Source organism: Triturus cristatus, chromosome 7 (genome assembly GCF_964204655.1).
Source record: "Triturus cristatus chromosome 7, aTriCri1.1, whole genome shotgun sequence".
In the NCBI taxonomy this organism is placed as follows: domain Eukaryota; kingdom Metazoa; phylum Chordata; class Amphibia; order Caudata; family Salamandridae; genus Triturus; species Triturus cristatus.
Window position 1 is genome coordinate 36,217,708 of NC_140590.1, and position 21,792 is coordinate 36,239,499.

Consider the following 21,792-nt stretch of genomic DNA (forward strand, 5'->3'; position numbering starts at 1 on the left):
GTACTACTGATTAATTATTAATTATTAAAAGTTTGTCAAATGTTGTCTAACCAACCTTATTAACAAAAGAATTACACGTGGGAATGCTATTGCATGGCTAAAATAATAAGTGAACTAAGTTGGTGAGCAAACTGACAGAAATCGATGTTGCTTATGTAATGTTATTGTGTTTGCGCTTAAATTAATATGCATTAATGGCTTTGGATGTTGCAAATGGCTAGATAAATTCATACACATAAGGGTATTAGCAGGGGTATAACACTGTTTAATCATTTCCGTGCAGTAATTCTGTTTTATGTTTATTTTCACTTATGTGGCCTACTACAAGATGGCTACCACCCGAAGCCTGCATTTGAGTTTATGGAAACTTTTGCAAGAAAGCTTCGTGCTGCCTGTGACCTTGCCCACAAGACAAAACTGAAAAGCCATGATCATGACGACAAATCCAGGACGGTCGCCAAGAACCCCTGAACATGAAGATTGTTGCGAAAAGTGAAAAACTGAACTTATGAACTGTTGATCCCACCATTGGGATACAAATTATCTTATAAAACATCCGTGGATGTATCGAATTAGACATGAACATTTAATTTTCCTATTCATTATTTGGGACAATCTAAGTGTGAGAAAATCTCACACAGTAGCATAAATGTACCAAGATGACATTATTTCCGTCATTCATCCGTTCTGTATAATAAATTGTAACTTTACAGAATGTAAATTTTAGTATAAATATTAGTAGACTAGAGAGGTCTAGCGCCACTTCTTCCCGAGCTGATGATCCGAGCTCCCTATGCTGATGGAGAGGACGATGACTCTACATGACGGCAGGAAACTCTAATTCTTCTACACAGGACCGGTTCTGACTTAGGATCTGACATTTAGACAGAATAGGTAAATATGAGAGAAATGAATTTGCATTTAATTGGCTTTTCTTACAATTTTAGATAAATTATTCTGTTTGAATCTCTGAGTCGGGTGATTATTTCTGGTCATGTTTATTGAATTTATTTGTGTATTCTTTGAAATGTTTTTCGCTAGATTTATAAGCAACTAGTGGTCGCATTGACCTCAAAGTATAGGCAGATCGGATAGGTATTAAAAGGTGAGTTTCCCCTTACACAGGGCACAGATAAGAGTGGTAAGATGAATGTTGGTGTAATTGGCCCCACCAGCGTGTGATGTGTGTGTGCGTGTGTGACTGTGAGATCACTCCGTCCGTTGAAGTAGAGGGGATTCGGAAGCTCTGATCTGCACCACCCCTCCCTCTGAGATACCGCCAGGCTGGCTACATGTGGCTCATCAAAGGGTCCTTTTTCCTCAGGTCTAAATTTGCACTTGAATATGAATGGTCAGCCTTTACCCTGGCCACATTGAAGTTAATCAAGTTCCTGAACCCTTCCCAACTGTCCTTCCAGAGAGAGTTTGAGCCATATTCCTCACACCCAGACCTTACAGCCCCAAGACCCATGCCACTGTTTCTGCTCTGGGAACAGTTTTCACATCTCATTAAGGGAAACACACTGACAGTGGACAGCTGCACGCAAACTACAGCTAATTAGGCCACCGGAGCTCAGACAGGCAACATCTAACTTCTAAAAAATAGTTCAACGGTGTATTTATCAAAATTAACGATTTCTCTGTATGTTGGCTTTTTGTTAGAGAAAAAGCCTCCGCAGGATACAGAGAAAATGGCTTTTGAGGTCTCGTCACGGTAGGAACATGCTATCCGTAATTTGTTACATAATCCAATTTTAAATGCTAAACACCCTACATGGCCCCGGACACCTATATCTATAGGTGGATGGCACATCACGTGCTGATGCCCACAGGTGACATTTCATTTTTCATGCCATTGATGTGGTTTCCTGCGCCTTAGCCTCTGGCCCTAATGGAAAGTTAAATATGCCTCTTGAGAATTTACCCATTTTGCCACATTTTAGGGGTCAGAGCACAAACACTGGGGACTAGACAGCAGAACCCCAGTGTGCATATGTAAGGAAACAGCAACACCGTTCAGAGAAAAATGGAGCTGGCCACGCAAAGGCCGAAATGTTCTAACAAGTAGGAATTACTCATAACAGGAAAGACTTCTCTACTTTATAGCCTAATCACTCTTGGCCTACATCAAGCAGGGTATTTGAAAGTGTAAACCAGATACTTATTGCTAATGAGTTTGGTCCAATGATGATATGAATACCAAACACAACCTTTCAGCAATGCGATCAATTAACATTTACTGAAACACAATTTCTATAGATAAACATTTTGCAGAGTTCTACACACAGAAATCAAAATGGAGGGGGCATAGACAAGTTGGCAAGGGGGTAGGTAGTGTTTTCCTTCCCTCAGTCATGGCTCGCTCTAATTCTTTGTAATGTCCCAATAATTTGAAATAGAAATTGGGTACTCAGCCATCTGGACTTGAGGTGACTACATTAGCTAATGTACAAATCTAGATGTAAGTTGGAAGCACAGGATTATAAGAGATGTCCCAGGGCCCCAGTCTAGACACGGCAGATGCAAGATGGGAGATGAAATGCAGTGAGCCATAAATGGCACAATCAATCAATCAATCAGGTATGTGTAAAGCACGGCTTATCACCCGGGGCTATCCAGGCACTGAGGCCCTAATATCCTTTATTCAAAGAGCCAGGTCTTGAGACCCTTCCTGAAGTCGGCGAGAGATGGACAAGTTCAAAGGTGAAGGGAGGCGTCATTTCAGGTCTTGGTGGCGAGGGGAAGGAACGGCCTCGCTGCGGCACAAAAGTGAATCAGTACCTTAGAGGAGACCTCGAGTGAAGGAAAGCAGGAGTGGACCCTCGCAGATACCTGTTGTGTTGGGTGGCACCAGTGGCATAATGAAACTTGAAGGGGCATCCCTGGAAAGGTCCCCCTCAAGACTCAGTCAAGAGCTCTCAGGCCAGGGTGCTGTGCTGAGGTTGGCCCCTGGAGCTCGGGCCCCCCGTACCACAGAGGCTGCCGGGGCCTATGTTACACCACTGGGTGGCACGGAATGCCACCCTAGGCCAGCGCAGACAGACATGCAGGAGAGATGGCCAGGACCGCAGAAGAAGCAACTGGCTAAGAACTGCACAGACAACGCTCCCGGTGGGGGTGGGGAGGTGTGCGGTGGCTACCCTAGCAACAGAAGCATACATACTGTTTGTCAACACCAGTTGAGAAATTAGAAGCCGTTCACCACAAGCAAATAGACCTTCTCGGCCTTTTTGCATCATAAGAGGGCTCATGGCATTGTCTTTGGCCTCAGGAAAAGAAGTTAACCTGGGAATCATAACGCCCTTTCCTGGGATTACACTCTGGGAGAAGTGATGAGACCACGAGGGAAGTAAAGACACAAGGACCTCGGATGTAAAAATGTCCAAGTCAGAGAAATGTGGCCCATGGTATAGATTCTAAAAGTATAGGTTCGGACACAAAATACGACATAAAGGGCCCAAGAAGGGGGGACGGGGGAGAGGGGGACATAATGAGACTCAATTCAGACACTCATTAATTACTGAAAACAGACAGAAACCTGACTCTGATGAGCCGAATCCTCTGCTTTGAAGCCCTGACATCGAGGAAAATGAAAACACAAATGCACGTGACCCATGCTGTAAGAAATTCGGTCATTAGTTGAGAGGGGTGACAGCTCGAATATAAACACAATCCTTATCACTAAATCACCCTGTGCTCAAACCTTCAGTAGTTTGGCCCAATAGCAGTCAGGCTTAACTTACAGGCAATGTGTAAAGTATTTATGAAGCAGTCAAACAATAATAAAGTAAAAATTCAACACCCAAAAAATCCCAAACTAATTTAGAAATTTAGAGAACATGAAATAAAATGACATCAAACCAACAAAAATCCAATAACTAAAGCCGGGGTTGTAAATTATTAAAGTTTTAAGTAAAAATAGCGCTAAGAAGCGCTAAGCACCAATCGTGCTTATCCGGTCGCGCTGGACCGGGTCAAAGTCAAACGTTCAGGCTGACTGCAATGAGGTTTCAGCCCGGTGGAAAGTTCGCCTTCCAACTTAGTCCAGTTTCATGCAAAGAGCATCAGCCGGGGGTTTGTGTGGTCAGCGTGGTCACTGTTGGTGCAAAGAGCTGGCGCTGGGCTCTGGTCGGAGCTCTGCATTGGCAGGAAACGTAGGGTGGTTATTATCGATGTGAAGAGCACCATGCAGATGAAATTTGGAGTCTGTAGATGGGACGCTCATGTTGGCAGTCGAATGCAGGTTCTGTATCGGCTTTGATAAATTCTTCTTGCATTTGCAAGGAGACCGAGGATGGTTCCTTTTTGATGGAAAGAGCCCAGGACCTCTGGATGTTCACCTGGAGTCCAGCTCTTGTAATGTTCACGTTGGAGAAATGAAGTACACTCTGCCACCAGCCAAGGGTCCAGGACCAGGGGAGGTACCTCTTGGGGGCTGGGGTCACTCCAGCAGAAGCCCGAAGCAGGGTCAAGGCAGGTCAAATTGGTGCTGGTCAGGTGGGCAGGTGCGGGGGGAAGGCCTCTGAAAGCTTGTTGTGTCAATGTAGCTCAAATAGGAAGTCTGCCAACTGACCCTTACTCCTTCGGACAGCAGCACAGTACTTCTTCTAAAACCTCTCAGGTCCAAGGGCACTCTGATGAGAGGTTCTGAGGTTGCCACTTTTATACCAAGTGCCAGCTTGAGTGAGGGGGCCACCCTCTTTGCCTAACCCTAACTGGTTCTTGTCAGTTCTTCTCCTTCCCCTGGGTCTGGCAGGCAGATCCATGTGTGGGCTGCATTTGCCAGTAACAGAGCAGGCAGCTTCAGAAATCAGGAAGGGGTGGGCACAGCCCTCAGGCTACCCATTAAAGCTCAGAAAAGGCTTCCAGGCTATTCTGCTCAGGAGAGCCACACCCAAGGATATTTTGTCCCCTGTCTAGCAGTAATATGCATCACATCACAGGAGAGCCATTAAGACTCATGTGATCCTGGGCATTGGCAGAAAGGCACATTTGGTTTACGCAGGAAAATGGAACTTTCTAAAAGGCACCCTTAGGGGATGTGATGATAATGAACAAAAGATACAGAACACCGACAATATGACGATATATACAGAAAGTCCTAACCACTAGGACATATTTACATCAAAATGTAAACAAATAATCGTTCGGGATTATATGAAGGCCAGCAATAAATGAATTATTGGTACTGACAAGATGTCAACATTTCGACCTGAACTCAATCATTTAAACTGGGTCTTCCTCAGGACAGAAATGAGGTGGCAACCTGGCTATAGGGTTCAGATGCGAATTACGTATACATCCAAGAAACCAATCACCACTTGCACTGTGCCGTCGCCAGGGACACCTTGATATATTGTTGAAGTGCCCTGAATATATCTGTGGGATCTATTTACACAATAATCTGCACAGAATATTATCCTTTGTTCTGCCTGGTATTTTTAGTGGCTGACAGGGAGGACGTGCCCACAGATTCACTATTGAATGCCAAACGATTAGCCAGTGATTCCCCCTAGAATATTCTATCTATACATGTAAACCTAATTACCCATGTTCCTTGAAATATAAAGTTGCCCCTCTGTTTTTATGATATCACAGACTATTTTAAGTTCTAAATAGAACAGAGAATCTTCTATTGCTTACAACTATAGAAGCTGTGAGACATTCAACACATGCGAACAAACATATACTCATCCTTGCGCTCACACACACGCACACACCCACACATACACACACACACACACACACACACACACACACACACACACACACACACTCATGCTTGTAACTTCACAGGTTAACACTGTCAAATGCAAACTATGACAAAAGGGACATTGTTTGATGTAAAAGTACTGAAGCGTATTCTCTATTCTCACCTCAGCCCTCAACCACTCATCCATCCATGTACCAGTTGTTCACTCCATAATCACATATATTCACCTACTTACATATCACTGACGTTCACAAACTCACTGCCCAGATTAGCAAGCACTTTAGTGAAAAGCCAGACCTTTTGGCTTTTCAATGCTTAATTAAAACAGCAGCCTGTCCTCACCATAGGACAGGACACGCTGCTCTCCCTAAGACCTTCGCTGTGGAGGACAGCTTCAGCAAACTTGGAAAGGGTGCAGAGATATGTGCAAGAGAGAGTGAGATACTCACCGCGTGGGGCTTCTCACGAGGACCCAGGCGTGGCGGGAGTGTTGGTCCCGGGCTCTAGGAAGGAAAAGTGAACACAAAGCTTCACTGCCAGGGTGCAATATTGATTGTCTATGCAGAAGTGTTTGTCTGGGAGATACAGCCACCTGCACAACCCTCTCTTTCCAGGTGAATTTACACTAGGGGGGCCTGACATCTGACCAGCATGCCTTAGTGCTGTGGCCTGTCATGTATGGCTCTCATGCATACCACTGCATCAGCCCTCATTAGTTCAAATATATCACATGATAAAGGGTGTAGGCGAAGAGTGATGGAGGTGAGGGACACACACGCACACACACCCACACACACACACGCACCAACACTGAGAACAAGCACTTGTCCAGTTCTATTCCTTCCTGTTTCTTCTGCTAGGGATTCGAATGGTCACCTTCAAGCTGCGAGACAAATGTGCGCCTTACAAATGTGCAAAACACAGTATAATGTACACTTACTCTGGTGTCCTCTGCTTGAGGTATTCTGGTAACTTCTGCAGAAGATTCTGGGTGCGGCGGCTTTGACGTCACTATGAACAACAGATTATTCTAAGGTTAAAATTTAGCAGGTTTAGACATGTGGGAGGCAGTGAGATAAGAAAGAGAGACAGAGAGAGAGAGACAAGGAGACAGAGAAAAAAAGAGAAAAATAGAATGAGAGAAATGGGACAGAGAGAGACTGAGAGAGCATGATGAGCGAAGTAAGAACAGAATGAAAGAGAGAGAGAAAGAGACAGCCAGAGATAGATAAACTGAGAAATAGAGGGAAAGGAAGAAAGAGAGATGGTTGAGTGAGAATGAGAGGCTTTCAGAGGAAGAGCCACTGTGCCGTGGGACATGGATTTGCCCCTGGTGTGGTGTCGGGCGCTGCCAGGTGTTTGGGCAATTCTACCCTCTGGGAGCACTCAGAGGTTATCCGCCTCAACCAGCTCTAGCGAAACTTGAAACACAGGTGGAAAGGTGGATTAAATAACTTGAAACACGGGAGGAAAGGTGGATTAAACAACTTGAAACACGTGTGGAAAGGTGGATTAAACAACTTGAAAAACGGGAGGAAAGGTGGATTAAACAACTTGAAACGCGGGTGGAAAGGTGGATTAAACAACTTGAAACACGGGTAGAAAGGTGGATTAAACAACTTGAAACAGGGGAGGAAAGGTGGATTAAACAACTTGAAACACGTGTGGAAAGGTGGATTAAACAACTTGAAACACGGGAGGAAAGGTGGATTAAACAACTTGAAACACGGGAGGAAAGGTGGATTAAAGAACTTGAAACACGGGTAGAAAGGTGGATTAAACAACTTGAAACACGGGAGGAAAGGTGGATTAAACAACTTGAAACACGGGAGGAAAGGTGGATTAAACAACTTGAAACAGTGGAGGAAAGGTGGATTAAACAACTTGAAACACGTGTGGAAAGGTGGATTAAACAACTTGAAACACGGGAGGAAAGGTGGATTAAACAACTTGAAACACGGTTGGAAAGGTGGATTAAACAACTTGAAACACGGGAGGAAAGGTGGATTAAACAACTTGAAACTCGGGAGGAAAGGTGGATTAAACAATTTGAAACACAAGAGGAAAGGTGGATTAAACTCCCGTTGGGTGTGGCTGGGCGTATAGCCATAATTAAAATGGTTGTGTTACCTCATTTCCTCTATCACAAGGATAATTAATTAATTGAATTGTATTACATAAATTAATAAAAACCATTGCATAACAATAAAAATGTTAACAAATGTGCGTTAGCTAAAATCTTCAAATAAATGAAAAGAACTTCAATTGTTTCATGTCCGATTCAAAAGTTTTCACCCAAAGCATTTCGGCCGTCACTTGCATCAAAGTTGAGAAAGACAAGATGATTTCAGGTTTTGCGCAAAAAGGTGCGCGCTGCTCATCGGACCGAGCCATGGAGAGGTGAGGGTCTTTTTCCAGGTTGCATAGGGGATACAAGACAGGACAAGTACAGATTGCTTTATCTCCGTGGTGGCAAGCGCTTTCTTAAGCTGGGTGTTCCACAGGAGCCTGTTTTTTCAAATATGACTCTGAGGCAGCTCTTGAGATATTGGTCAGGTGATTTCAGAAGACGAATTTAGTATTTAGGAAAGTCGGCCTCGATGGTTAATGCTTCTTGGACCGGTCCAAGTTCCAGCCTGAGTCTTCCCTAAGCAGATGTTTTGGTAGTCGGAAGATCTTTTTAAAGCCAACGCACTGAGCCCGCTCCAACAGTTGAGAGCAGGCTCCTGGGAAGGCATAATGTCTGCAGCACAGTGCCGGAAGACAGGGAGGCTTGAATGACTTTCCTTATTCCCTCTGCTGACAGACCTTTTAGGTTATTGTTGAGTTTGATGAAACCATAAGTAATTGCCGCTGCGCTCTTCGCCAGGTCATTTTTGTGAGCGGATGTTTGAGCAGATTCTGTGAACCAGACCCCCAGGTATCTGTATTTCGGAGCTGACGGGATGGGCACAGGGCTCATAGTGCGTACAACTTCTTTTATAGTCGTGTGCTGGCCGAGTGCAAGGATTTGTGTCTTGTCTGGGTTGATGGTGAGGAGATTCTTTGCACTGTAATTGTGTCGGCTCGTCAAGGGACATTGGAGCCCCACATTGATAAGTTCCATGATGACTATGTCGTCCGCGTATTGAAGGATATGAAGGGGGCGGTGGCCTAAACAGGGCGGAACCAGACATCTGTTCAACAGAGCTTGCCCCAAATCTGCTGTGTACAAGTTGGAAAGTAAGGGTGCCAGCACGCAGCCTTGTTTCAGACCCTCTGCGGTGCAAATTTGACAGATAAAGATGTAGGGCCTGTTCTCACTCGTACTCAGGTGTCAGAATAGAGGGAGATTATGGCCGTTAGAAGAGGGGATTGGATTTCTCAGTTTGCTAATTTCTTCAAAAGGGTGTGTCTGACAACCTTATCAAATGCTGTAGTGAAATCCATAAAACAGCAGAACTATGGAGGTTGGTTCTGCTGGGTGGCTTGGTGGCAGAGGGCGGATAATGCTATGATGTTGTCAGTTGTGGCAGCTCCTGCGCGGAACCCAGTTTGGAAAAAGGGGAGCAACTCGTTTGCTTCTACCCAGCTTTCCAGTTTTTAGGTCTCGGGACCATCCGGTCTGCTGAAGGCAGAACCGGAAGTCGAGAGATTTAATGACTTGGAGAAGAGGGGCTTGAACCCGCCCCTCTTCTCCCCTGTTCTCCATTGGCTGGCCTCTTGAATGCTGGCCAGCCATTGGAGAAGAGGTCAGTCATTCAGATCAGGCCCCGTCCTTTTCGGATCGGGGGGCGTGTTTTTTGCAAGAAGTCTCAAGGAGGAGATAACAGCAAAACACGCCCCCAAATACGAAAAGGACGCTGCGTTTCTCCGAGGCATTTCTGCTCTGCCTCGGAGAAAGGCGGTGGTGTCTTCCGGTGCCCTCGGCTTGTTCCTCTTTACTTTGCTCGGGCTGCATAGCTTATTTACATTACTGGTAAATTCACAATACGTCTTTCACAACCAGCTGCACTGTCTATTAATATTAAACTCAACCTAAAAATACTCCATACTTCCTTTCCGTGCATTGCGTGCTCCCCGCATAACCTCTTTCCTTCTGACACAATCATTTTGCAGAATCTGCTCTTTTTTGCCATGTAGAAACCACATCTGCCTGGCATTGGTGCATGCACATCGTCTTCGACAGGCGCTGCCATTTTTGCAACGATACAGGCTGACTCCAGGCAGGAAGAAACAAATCATGCAGCCATCCCAACACTACCGGCTTGTGTCTAATCAAAAAAGAAAGCAGACGTCATTTTTGCAGCTATCTTGGAAAGGGCTGATTAGAAGAAAGTTGACATGGGGAAGTGGGAAAAGTAAGCCTGAACACCTTCAGAACGCACTGTTTATACTCATGTGAAGTTCTCTGCGTGTATTTAGGTGGCTTATGTCATTTACTATGTGTAACATTTCCAACTTATTGCATTTTCTGACCCGCCTTTTCTGGCTCCTTGTTTTCTTTTTCCCTCCGAATCCCCCCTGACTTTCTCTCTTCCTAATTTCTCTCACGCGTCTTTGTTTTCCTTCTTCTTCCCACCGAACCCCCTGACTTTCTCTCTTTCTAATTTCTCTCACACTCCGTGTCCCCTCTCTCACGCTCCCAGCCTGAGCCCCGCCCTGCTAGCTGCCCCATCCGCGGGGCTCCCCGAGGACCATACACTCCGAAGAGCGGGGTCCCCATCACACCACACTTGGCCGTAGTACTGGAAAAATCTTGCATCCGTGGTCTGGGAAAGGGAGCGCTGGCAGCCAGCAGAACGGGGAGAGGAGGCGAGAGTCTCACTCACCGATAGCCGTGGACCCGGCCAGGCTTGAGCACTCCGGAAAGAGGGAGAGCCGAGCCAGAGCCGAGTCAAGGTTCTGGCTCGGATCTTCGAGCCTGTGCACGAGCCCAGCCCTGAAAATGGCTGCGATGTAACTCGTACAACACACATCATGTAAAATGTGATCAAGTCCCTTCAAAATTTAAAACAGTGCATTTCTTAAAGATGTACAAACTTTGCCATTGATACCTCACATTATGAAACCGCGCCAAGAACTACATAAAGGGATAGTTTTTAAACATGAACCATTACTGAAATAAGTGGCAGGATATGGGTCATATAAACACTGTACGTGGCCCAGAATATTATAGAGCAACAATAGCATACTCTGAACGCACCTATTTGAAAGTGCTTTAGTAGGTGATTATGAAGGAAAGAGAGTTTTGGTGAAAATAAATATTTGCCTAAGTTCACACAATTTAAGAGGGGAAGCCGCGATTTATCCACCCTTTCTGGGTTCACGTTGTACAAAGCAGCCAGTAAATAGCTATCTGTTTGTCTTCTCTTATGCTAAAGATCTGTTTTTACCTAGGTGCATTTTGCTGTAGTTTGTATTTTGTAAAAACTCAAAACGCAGGTACTTTCCATTGCCAACACTTACATTACACGTGGCCACCATTCTTTGTTTATAGACATGGGGAGGTTAGGTGATTTGCCCAGAATCACAGGATGTTGAGCACTGCCGAGACTCAACCCTGGCTGCCAAGTTCCGAAGTCCGCAGCTCTGGCCCTAACCGCAACATCCAGGACCAGGAAGAAGGAGGGGAGTGGCAAAAGCCACATGAAAGCTCGGCTCGTCGTGGTCTCGAGGTTCCAACAGGGCCTCAAGCCGAGCCAGAGCCGAGCTTCAGGCTCGAGCCTGGTCCAAACTTTCAGTGGATTGCCCACCTCTTAATTCTGGGCCATTGCGTCCCAGAGCTTCTGATGCACGACACAGGAAGAGTGGATGGAAGCAAGGAATACCTTTGTACCTAGGACCCCTTTCCTATTTTTGTGACCCCCAACAGTTGACGACTAAATCCTGACTTATATCTGAGAGAGAGGGACCTCCCCACCAGACACATGCGCACGCACATCCAGACCTGGGCATTTCTTTCACTGGATCCAGGGACCTTACTTCAATTGATCCAACCGAACGCAGCAGAACCACAACTCCCAGAATGGACAGTGCTGGTAAACAAACATCACTTAGCACTGCGTCCTGCTGACCCGGGGCCGTCCGGTCCTTATCAGCAGCAGGGGGCTGTAATGTTTCAACCCCCCGGGCTGTAAATACCACCTTTTGGGAAATGCAGACGTCTTTTGTGGCCATGTATTTCCGGTCGTAGACTGTGTAATTACACAGAGAGCGTCTGGTATAGCACCTCTGCTGTTTCTAGGTGCTACGAACAACTGGTGTCACTATGACCCAGAGCGATGGTGCTCAATATACTGACCCCGGCAGGAGGAGGGCTGGGAGTTGATCCTGAAGTGTGACCTGCAGTGACCGCAGATGTCAGCAGCGAGCGCCGAACCGCCACGCCCTCACCTCACGATGGGCAGGTACAAGCAGCCAGGGAGCCTCGGGACTGGCTCCTTCCCAGGCCTGGCTCAGGGCCACTCCCTCCCCACAGGAGGCATAAAGACCGGGCCGAGGCACCCCACCAGACACATGCGCACGCACATCCAGACCCGGGCATTTCTTTATTAACTCACTTTAATATCGAAACCAAAACTAGAGCTTCGAGCAACTGGAGGTCTGCCATCCAGGTACTAGCCAGGACCAGGCCTGCTTAGCTCCGAGATCAGGCGAATGCAGGGTGGTAAGGCCCTGGCCTGTAAAGCTGTTAATTAATTGCTTCAGCATCTGCAGGCGCAGTGCCGACATGCCAGAGGTGCCTTTTCACAGGTCTGGCGGCATTGCCCATCGCCGGAATTCCATCACATCCTCTCCCAACGGCGCACCACAGCCGAACCCGCTGGGCCGTGGTACACTTTGCTGTTAACGGTTGCCTGTAAATGATCTGGTTTAATTTGAAGCTGTATGCAGCTCCGCATATGCCTCATAATGTATGTTGGGTGGCTCTGTATTTGTATGTGGGTGACTGTGTATGTATGTGGCTCTGTATCTGTATGGCTCTGTATATGTGTGTGAGTAGCTCTGTATGTGTGTATGGGTGGCTCTGTATGTGTAGATCAATGACATAGTGTATGTCTACATCTATGTGACTAGGTCTATATGTCTATGTAGTTGATTCTCTCTCTAAAACTACCTCACTATCTCTCTACCTCTCTCTCTCACTACCTCACTCTCTCACTACCTCACTCTCTCTCTCTCTCTCTCTCTCTCACTATCTCAATCACTCTCTCTCACTAACTCACTCTCTCTCTCTACCTAACTATCTACATCACTCTCTCTCACTCACTACCTCAATCACTCTCTATCTCACTACCTCACTGTTTCTATCTCACTAACTCACTTTCACTCTCTCTTTCACTACCTCTCTCTCTATCTCACTACATCACAACATCACTCTATGCTTATATATCACTACCTCACAACATCCCTCTCCCTCGCTACCTCACTCTTTCACTACCTCACTCTCTCTATCTCACTACCTCACTCTCTATCTCACTACCTCACTCTCTATCTACCTCTCTCTCTCACTACCTCACTCTCTCTCTGCTAATGCAATAGGTATCACATATGCAAAAAAAAAGCTAATGCCAATAGAAATGACAATGCCATTTATTTAGGGATACAAAAATGATAAAAAAATAATGAGCAATACCAATAGCTCTAGCTATAATATTGCCGAGACCATTGCATTGTAAATGCTTGTTTCAATAGTATTAGGGCAAATGCTTTAGCTTCCAGGTCCAGCAGCACTATTTTGTGGTAATTGCTCCGTTTTAGGGGGTAACCTTTTTTAAAGATTGGGCATAATATTGATCCTCACCAGGCTTCAGGTGTTTTGCCCGGTGTTGAAGAGAGGAGTTAGTAACGCTGCCCAGTGCTGTGGGGCACATTGGAAGACCCCGTCTGGGAGCCCGTTTGGGCTAGAAGCTCTGCTGGCCCTCATTGCCTTTCTTAGATTTACTATTTCCGAGGGTGAGGTTAGGTCTTGGTTTTCTTCTGATTTCAACAGATAGGGTAGCATAGAGTTGGTGTGCTTGGTTGCGAGAAACAGACTGCTGATGTGGTTCTCCCAGACTGATGCTGAAACCCCGTTTTCCCTTGATGTCCAAACTGATTTTAGATTGTTCACATACCTAGAGAACCGGGCTAGGGATCTTTCTTTGAGCATATCAAAGATTTTTATCCTCTTCTCCTGTTGAGCTAATTTCAGAGCCCACATTTTTTATGTGGGTTTTCTGTGTGTCTTTTAAAGCTTCTAGGTTTCTGGATGTTGGATTAAGCTTGCACAGGCGAGTGCTCCTCCTTAGGTCCTTCAGTTTGGGATTGATGTTCCATTGCACCAGGAATTTCTTTGGATGGCTTGGTATCTGCTGTGCGTGCTTTAATGGATACCTGCCCCCCTGAATTGATTCTACCAGAGCTCCGGTCATGGAATCCCAGTTTATCAAAAGTAGTTCACCAGGTTGGTCCATAGGCCGTGTTCTCCCTTCGCGGAGCCATTTTGCCACCTGGGGCGAGTGGAAAAGTTGCCGCTTTATTCGCCTGACAAGAGTATTTATCATTTTCTCTATCTTTTTAAAAATATTCCCATTGTCCTGACCAACAGTTTTTTCATCTCTCTGTGGGGGTTGCTCATTCGGCTCATATGGGCTGGCTTCCGGCCTCGCATTCACAGAGAAGTTCTTACACTCCCCCATGATCACAGCGGTTTTGGAGTCCCTGACTTCCAAATGTATTTTTACATAGCTCAAGCGCATTACATTTACTATTGGTATCACCCAGATGCTCGGTTACTATTCATTAAACCAGAATGGCCACAACTAGCTCACCTTCCACTGGCTACCATATTGCCCCCAGGGCTCCCCCGTGACCCTAACACAATACAGACACTTGCTACTACTAGTTGGGCATGGTTTAAATGTTTACGCTATCTTGGTGGTGATGCTCTGTACTACCCACGCATCCCACTTATAAACAACCCATGGCTTCTGGTTACTCGGGAGAAAATAGTACAGCGCTCTCTGGGTGCCCACAACTGGCGGATTGCGGGTGACCTATTTATAGATAGTGTGCTCATGCCCAGCTCTACGATGGCCAGTGGGGGACAATCGTCAACTATGGACAGATTCACTTTTCATCATTTGCATAGCACGTTGTGAGCTGTGCTGCCCGCCTATGATTGTGTCCCTCGACAATAGTCATCTGGTCTCTAAACTATATCGTCATTCTCTACAGTTAAAGGTTGTTGGAGCTGAGAGAGCCAGGGCTGTGTGAGGAACACGACTTGGGTGCACCTATTCTGGACAAGGTTTGGTATTAGTGTTGTTTGCAGACTAAACTTGTCTCAGGCAATCACTGGCATAAGATATTACATTATAAATATCTCCATAGAGCTTACACTACCCTGACACACTGGCGAAATTTGACCCGCCTAGATCCCATTGGTGCCCAAAATGTCAGGCAGATCATGCTGACTTCTCCCACTTGACATGGACTTGTTCGGTGATATCGTCCTTTTCGAAGGATATTTTTTCCACTCTGTCGCTTAGAATTGAGCAGTCACTCTCTGCTGACCTCCTCATGGCTTTATTGGGGTATGTTAAGCCATTGCCACTGGTTCTCTGTCGTTTTACTGCCATTGCTCTATTATTAGCCAATTGACGAAACTCCATAAACTGGGGAACTCATACCCTCCACACGGTGGCCGCCTGGATGAAAGACCTATCCTTCTGTGACACTGATTCTGAATTGCATGCCTCTCTGCAGCCAGTTATATCCAGGCCTAAGCATATTTGGAATCCACTGCACAATTATTTATTATCTATGGCTGACTCTACAGATGCTAAAACAACCGATTAGCTATATGTCCTCTTTAGCTATTTATATTATTTGTCACTTGCTGTATCGTCCCATGGCGCCTATTTTTTTCTTCTTCAGCATTATCTGCTCTGAGATATGTCATGTCTCTTACAGTTTTTTCATATGTGTCTTTTGCATATCATATGTATTCTTTTTCTTTGTTGGGTAACCTGCTGTACCACATAAATATCCCTTTTATGGGTCAGGTAATGGCTTCACTGTATGCGCTTGTTGGAAACACGATAACATTTTTAAAAAAAACAGACAACATGCCCAGGAAACTCAGGCCAACCTGGTAGAGTTTTGTTGGCTTGTCAGCGAGGGAGAATTAAAAAAAAACTGCCTGATCTATTGCAGGGGCTACTCTGTATCACATCCTCCTGTCAGAGTCCTTCCCACAGGGGATTTGACCCATCTCAACAGTAACAGGACTCAATTTAAACTGGACCTTAACTACAGCTGTGTTTTAACTTTCTACCTCTTTAACTTGGGTAATTATTTGCCCACCTCTTCTAACCCTATTATTGCTAGGGCAAGTCCTCACTTACCCACAGAGGTTACCCAACACTTGAGCAACCCCAACATGACCAGCAGGGTCAGGGGCCTAACTTGCTTTTGTCTCTCAGGGCAGTGTCAGGGATCCCATTCACCTGAATGGAGTGGGAGTGCTTACTTCCACCCTCAGGGATCACCAGCTTGCGATCCGGAGGCTTCTCCCAGTTAAAAGCTATGAGGATCTCCTCATCCGAGGAGTCCTCCCCATGACTACACTGGACATCCCTGTGCTAACCACCTTTTGGGACAGATGACATCACCTCTGTAGTGCCCTGCGTTAACTGAAGAGTCCACAAAGTCCACCCATGTCTGGTTTTGACCTTTATGTGTGTCTCTGAACTTAAGCCTATACTTTTCGGTAGTGAGTTCAAATCCTTCTATCTAGGTTTCCTTCAAAGGCTGATCGTACTCAACCACATCTTCATTAAGGTTCAGAAGTCTATCTCTGCCCTTCAGTGAGAAAACCTCCCAAAGAATAAAGCCCCAGTGTTGGCGACCTAACCTCCTCATTTTGCAGGCCCTCTCAAAGGATGCAAACCATTTGCCGATATCACCACCACCACTATAGTTGGGGACAATCCCTTTGGGGATTTCTGGCTCAAAGGATTCCTTCTTCTCCCTTGAACTATTGTTCCTGCCACCATCTTTAGGCCTCAAGTCAAACTTAATCCTTCTTACCTCAAGAGATAGTCTCCTTTCCTCAAGGTCCAGCTTTTTCTCCTCCAGCGAGAGTTGGTCAAGCTGTTCCTCCCAGTTTCCTACCACCTGTCCAGTGGAGGTTCCACTAGAGTGCCTGCTGTCACTTCCCACTGGTGAAGGTGGTCTGGGATAGAGTAAAGAGTTTTGGTCTTCACCATCTTCCCCATCTTTCTCAACTTGAGCCAGGACCACACCCTCACCTTCTTCAAGGTCATCTTCTAATATTTGTCCCTCCCTATCTAGCTTGTCTTGCTCGAAAGAGCTGAGAGCTCCCTCCACTTCCTCCTTTTTGATAGTTTTCCTGTAGGGAATACCTGCTAATTTGCACAAAGATCTCAGATCATTGATCTTCAGACCTGGGATGACTGTCAGGTCGAGATTCTGTGCAGCCTCCATTCTACCTAACCTTTTTCTTTAGAAGTTGGGACCTTTCAAAAATTTACCAAAAACTTTAAAACTTTTTCCTAACTTGCGTAGACTTTTTAATTGTACTTATGGAATGGTGTCTACGCAGGGTGCTAATAATCCAATTTAAAAAAAATCATAAACATTGCTATAAAATAGTTTTTTATGCTAAAGTCAATTTAGTGGATTTAACATGCACAAATCATTTATGACCAAGTCGTACTGCAAAACACAGGTTCAGTATCCGCACCCCTGTAACACCAATGTAGGAAAGTGTAACATTGTGTGTCAAGGAGGTTAGTCCTCACCATGCAATACTATCACGATGCCCCAGAGAAGGTCTTTGGATGCACACTAATAAACCTATAACTCAGTCATGGTAGTGTGGCGAAGAGCAGTCCGGCTTCACTAGAGGAACATGTGTTAATCATTTCAGAGTTCCAACATGGACCATAAGTAACTGACACGACTCTATATAAATCAGACACCAATTTCTAAAAATAAAGTGCATTTGTATATTAATTTAGACACCAAATGAATGAAATAGCATACACATAACCGGAGTTATGGATTTTAGAAGCAATATTAAATAAGTGAAAAATAATTCATGAAAAACACAACATTGCAGTCAATGAGAAACACCACTATTGACAATTCGCCACTTCGAGGTCGAGTTACGTGGAACACTTGCAGGGTTAAGGTTGGGCGGGTCCTAGGACCAAGCCACGACAGTCAGTATAATTTTATCTAGCCCAGGGAGTAGTGACACAACTAAAGCACATCATTAAACACAATTCTACACATCATAGGAAGTTTAAGAGGCAATTACTCTATGCAGGTCTGTAGATTTAAAATGTATGTGGAAATGCACATTACACATTGTTAATGATGCACAAAATATAAATCTTAAATACACTTCCACACTTGTGATATGAGCAAGTCTTACCGGCTTTCTTTCGTAAGCAATAATACACATTGAAGGAGACTGATAGGAGTAGGAGGGCAGCGGTGACTGCGATACACGAGATCAGGACGTAGTCAATTCCGCAACTCCCAGCTACAGGATCTGAAAGAAAAGGCACAACAGACAATCAAGAGAAAGCACAATAGACACTCAGAGACTGTACCTGAAAGAAAAAGAACAGCAAACATTCAAGAGAAAGCACAACAGATATGTAGGGACAGTACCTGAAAGAAAAAGCACTGCAGACACTCAGAGACAGTGCCTGAAAGAGACAGCACAGCAGGCACTCACAGGCAGAACCTGAAAGACAAACCAGAGCCTAGAAACTGAGGGAGTATATGAAATGCAAATCACAGCAGACACTCAGACAGTACCTGAAAGAGAAAGAACAGCAGACATTCATAGACAGTAACTGAAGGAGAAAGCACTGCAGACACTCAAAGGCAGCATCCGAAAGACAAACCAGAGCAGGCACAAGGAAGTAGTATATGAAATTCAAATCACAGCAGACATTCAGAGACAGTATCTCAAAGGGGAAGCACTGCAGACAATCACACGCAGTATCTGAAAGAGAAATCACTACAGACACTCAGAGACAACGCTTGAAAAACAGAGCACAGAGACATTAAGAGAAGGTGTCTGAAAAACTGAGTACAGCGACATTCAGAGACAGTACCTGAAAAACAGAGCAAAACAGGCACTCGAAAGTAGTACCTGAAAGAGAAAGCACAGCAGACTTTAGGAGAAACTACCTGAGAGTAGCGCATAGCAGGCACTCATAGGCAGCACCTGAAAGAGAAAGCACAGCACATACTCAAAGGCAATATCTTGAAAGACAGAGTACAGCAGACACTTACAAATAGTATCTTAAAGTGAAAGCACGGCAGACACTCAGAGGTTGTACCTGAAAGAGAAATGAAAGCAGACACACTGAGGTAATACGTGAAATGCAAATCACAGCAGACACTCAGAGACAGAACCTGAAATACAGAGCACTGCAGACACACTGAGGGAGGACCTGAAAGACAAATCAAAGCAGATACTCAGAGGCAGTTGGTGAAAGATAAATCACAGCAGACACTCAGCAACCACTCAGTTGGAATACCTGAAGGAGAAAGCACTGCAGACACTCAGATACTGTACCTGAAAGAGAAAGCAGAGTAGATAGACCAAAGCAGTACACAAAATATAAACCACAGCTGGCACACTGAGGCAGAACCTGAAAGTCAAATCACAGCAGCCACACTGAGGGAGTGCATGAAATTCAAATCACAGCAGACTCACTGAGAGAGTGCATGAAATACAAATCACAGCAGACAGACTGAGGCAGTAAATGAAAAACAAATCACTGCTGAGATACTGGGGCAGACCTAACAGAAAAAATACAGCAGAAACACTCAGGCAACACCTAAAAGACAAATCACAGCAGACACATTGAGGCAAAACCTGGAAGACAAACCACCGCAGACACACTGAGGCAGAACCTGAAATACAATTCACAGCAGGCACACTGAGTAACTGCATGAAATACAAATCACAGCAGCCACACTGAGAGTGCATATTCTCCGAGGGAAACAACCATTACAACAGTCATTACAACGCACTACCTTTACAACGCAGCTGTTACAACGCGACTGCATTTACATCGCATGCCATTACAATGCAGACATTACATCGCATGTCACTACAACGCACGCCATTACATTGCATGCCATTATAACGCATACCATTACAACGCATGCCCTTACAAATGCATTATAAGGTAACTCAAGGAGTTTTTTGTTTTTGTTTTAGGGTGGGTATGGGTTTAGGGGTACATGAGAATAGTCATTTTTACCCCTACACTATCCAACACTTACCCTACTGTTGCACTCACTGGAGTGTGAATAGTAATTTTTACCCCTACACTATCCAACACTTACCCTACTTTTGCACTCACTGGAGTGGGAATAGTAATTTTTACCCCTACACTATCCAACACGTACCCCACTGTTACCCTAAAAGTATTATGAGTTGTAATAGTAAGCGTTGTAATGGAATGCATTGCAATGGAATGCGTTTTAAAGGTAGTTTCTAAAATTGCTTTGTAATCGCATGCGTTGTAAAATCATGCGTTGTAATGGTAGCTGCTATGTAAAAACTTTGTTGTAAAAGCATGCGTTGTAATTGTTTGTGTTGTAACGTCAAATATTCAAAATCCAAATCACAGCAGAGGCACTGAGGGAGAGCATGAAAAACAAATCACAACAGACACACTGAGGCAGGCCCAAGAGACAAATCACAGCAGACACACTAAGGCAGCAACTAAAAGACACATCACAGCAGACATTCACCAAAGGACTTGAAAGGGAAAGCACTGCAGAACCTCAGAGTCAGTACCTAAAAGACCAATTACATCAGTAATAGTGAAAATCTTAAGAGACAGTGTAGTACCATAGAGCATGACATGCCACTTGAAGTGAAAATGACCCGAGAGAGACTGCACTACCAGAGACTATCTGACACAGTGCCAGAAACACACCATTGTCACGTCTGGAGTCTCTCACGATGACAGCAAAGGATTAAGCCACTAAAAGAAGAGATGTTTCTAAAAACAAACTCCCAGTGCCCTATTCACAAAGGCAAGTTTACAGGTAGACTTTCCGCAGATAGACCTATCCACATATAGGCCTAGATATCCTTCATCAGAGATCTATAAGTTCCAACTCAGGTCAGTAAACTATGAATCCTGTTCTGATCATCTCCGTAAGAATTCAATTCTAAAAGAACTCTTAAGTTCCTCTATCCTCTGGATCCCTTCTCACAGGAGTTTTGTGAATCATCTGCTAAGCATCTTGTAGTGAGAATCTGCATCATTTATCGATCATATCCTTCATTTATGGAGAATTCCTCAGCTGCAGCCACAAAACCTCTGGTGCCTGCTGTTAATTTCTCGGGTTTTAACTCTGAAGATCCGGAAACAATTCTAAAACTTGTGAATACAGTGAAATCAGGTTCTCAGGATGATCCATGTCCCACACAAATTTTTAATTTGTTGGCTCCTATGACTAGTATAGTAATTTTCTAACCGGTTTGCGGTGGTTTATACATCTCTATCTAGTATGGTGCCTTCTCATTTGGAAAAGTTTTATGTTGTTCCTCTGCTAAAAAAACAGCCTTTCGTTCTGAGTAACGATCATCCAATCTCGCTGCTGCCTTACTGTGCGATGATAACTGATATATGCACAAAGAACAGATGATGTACAGAATGCTGAACAAATAAAACATTCACCCCCAGTCACAGATCTCAGTGAAATCCATTGTTTGTTTGCTCACTTCGCCACCCCAGTTTGGACACAGCCATAGGAACATCAGTCTTGACCCTGTTCCTCATGGGAACAGTCCAGCCCGAACTGCCAGGCCAGGTCCTTACTGGACTTTAAATAAGCATCCAGGGGCTGGATTCGGGTATCACCTCTCATCAGCCAGGCTAGCTTGAATCTGGTGGCATAGCAAGCACGGGACACATGTCTGGTAATACCCTTCCCACTTCGGGCGACAAATGCAAAAAGAACCGATGATGGACGGAATTCTGAACAAATCAAATTATCACCCCCCCCCCCAGTCACAGATCTGAGTTAAATTTATAATT

At 44.9% G+C, this 21,792-nt stretch overlaps 1 protein-coding gene across 1 annotated transcript in view; it reads right to left on the reverse strand.

The window, feature by feature from the left end:
* Positions 1–21,792, reverse strand: part of LOC146808747 (cell adhesion molecule CEACAM6-like) — a 261,452-nt gene that overhangs the window by 26,378 nt on the left and 213,282 nt on the right. Inside the window, exons 6-8 of the mRNA XM_085614229.1 lie at positions 18,144–18,263; positions 6,654–6,724; positions 6,163–6,216 (exon numbers count right to left, since the gene is read on the reverse strand). Of these exons, the coding sequence (XP_085470355.1) occupies positions 6,163–6,216; positions 6,654–6,724; positions 18,144–18,263 (245 nt within the window). The remainder of the gene's footprint in view (positions 1–6,162; positions 6,217–6,653; positions 6,725–18,143; positions 18,264–21,792) is intronic.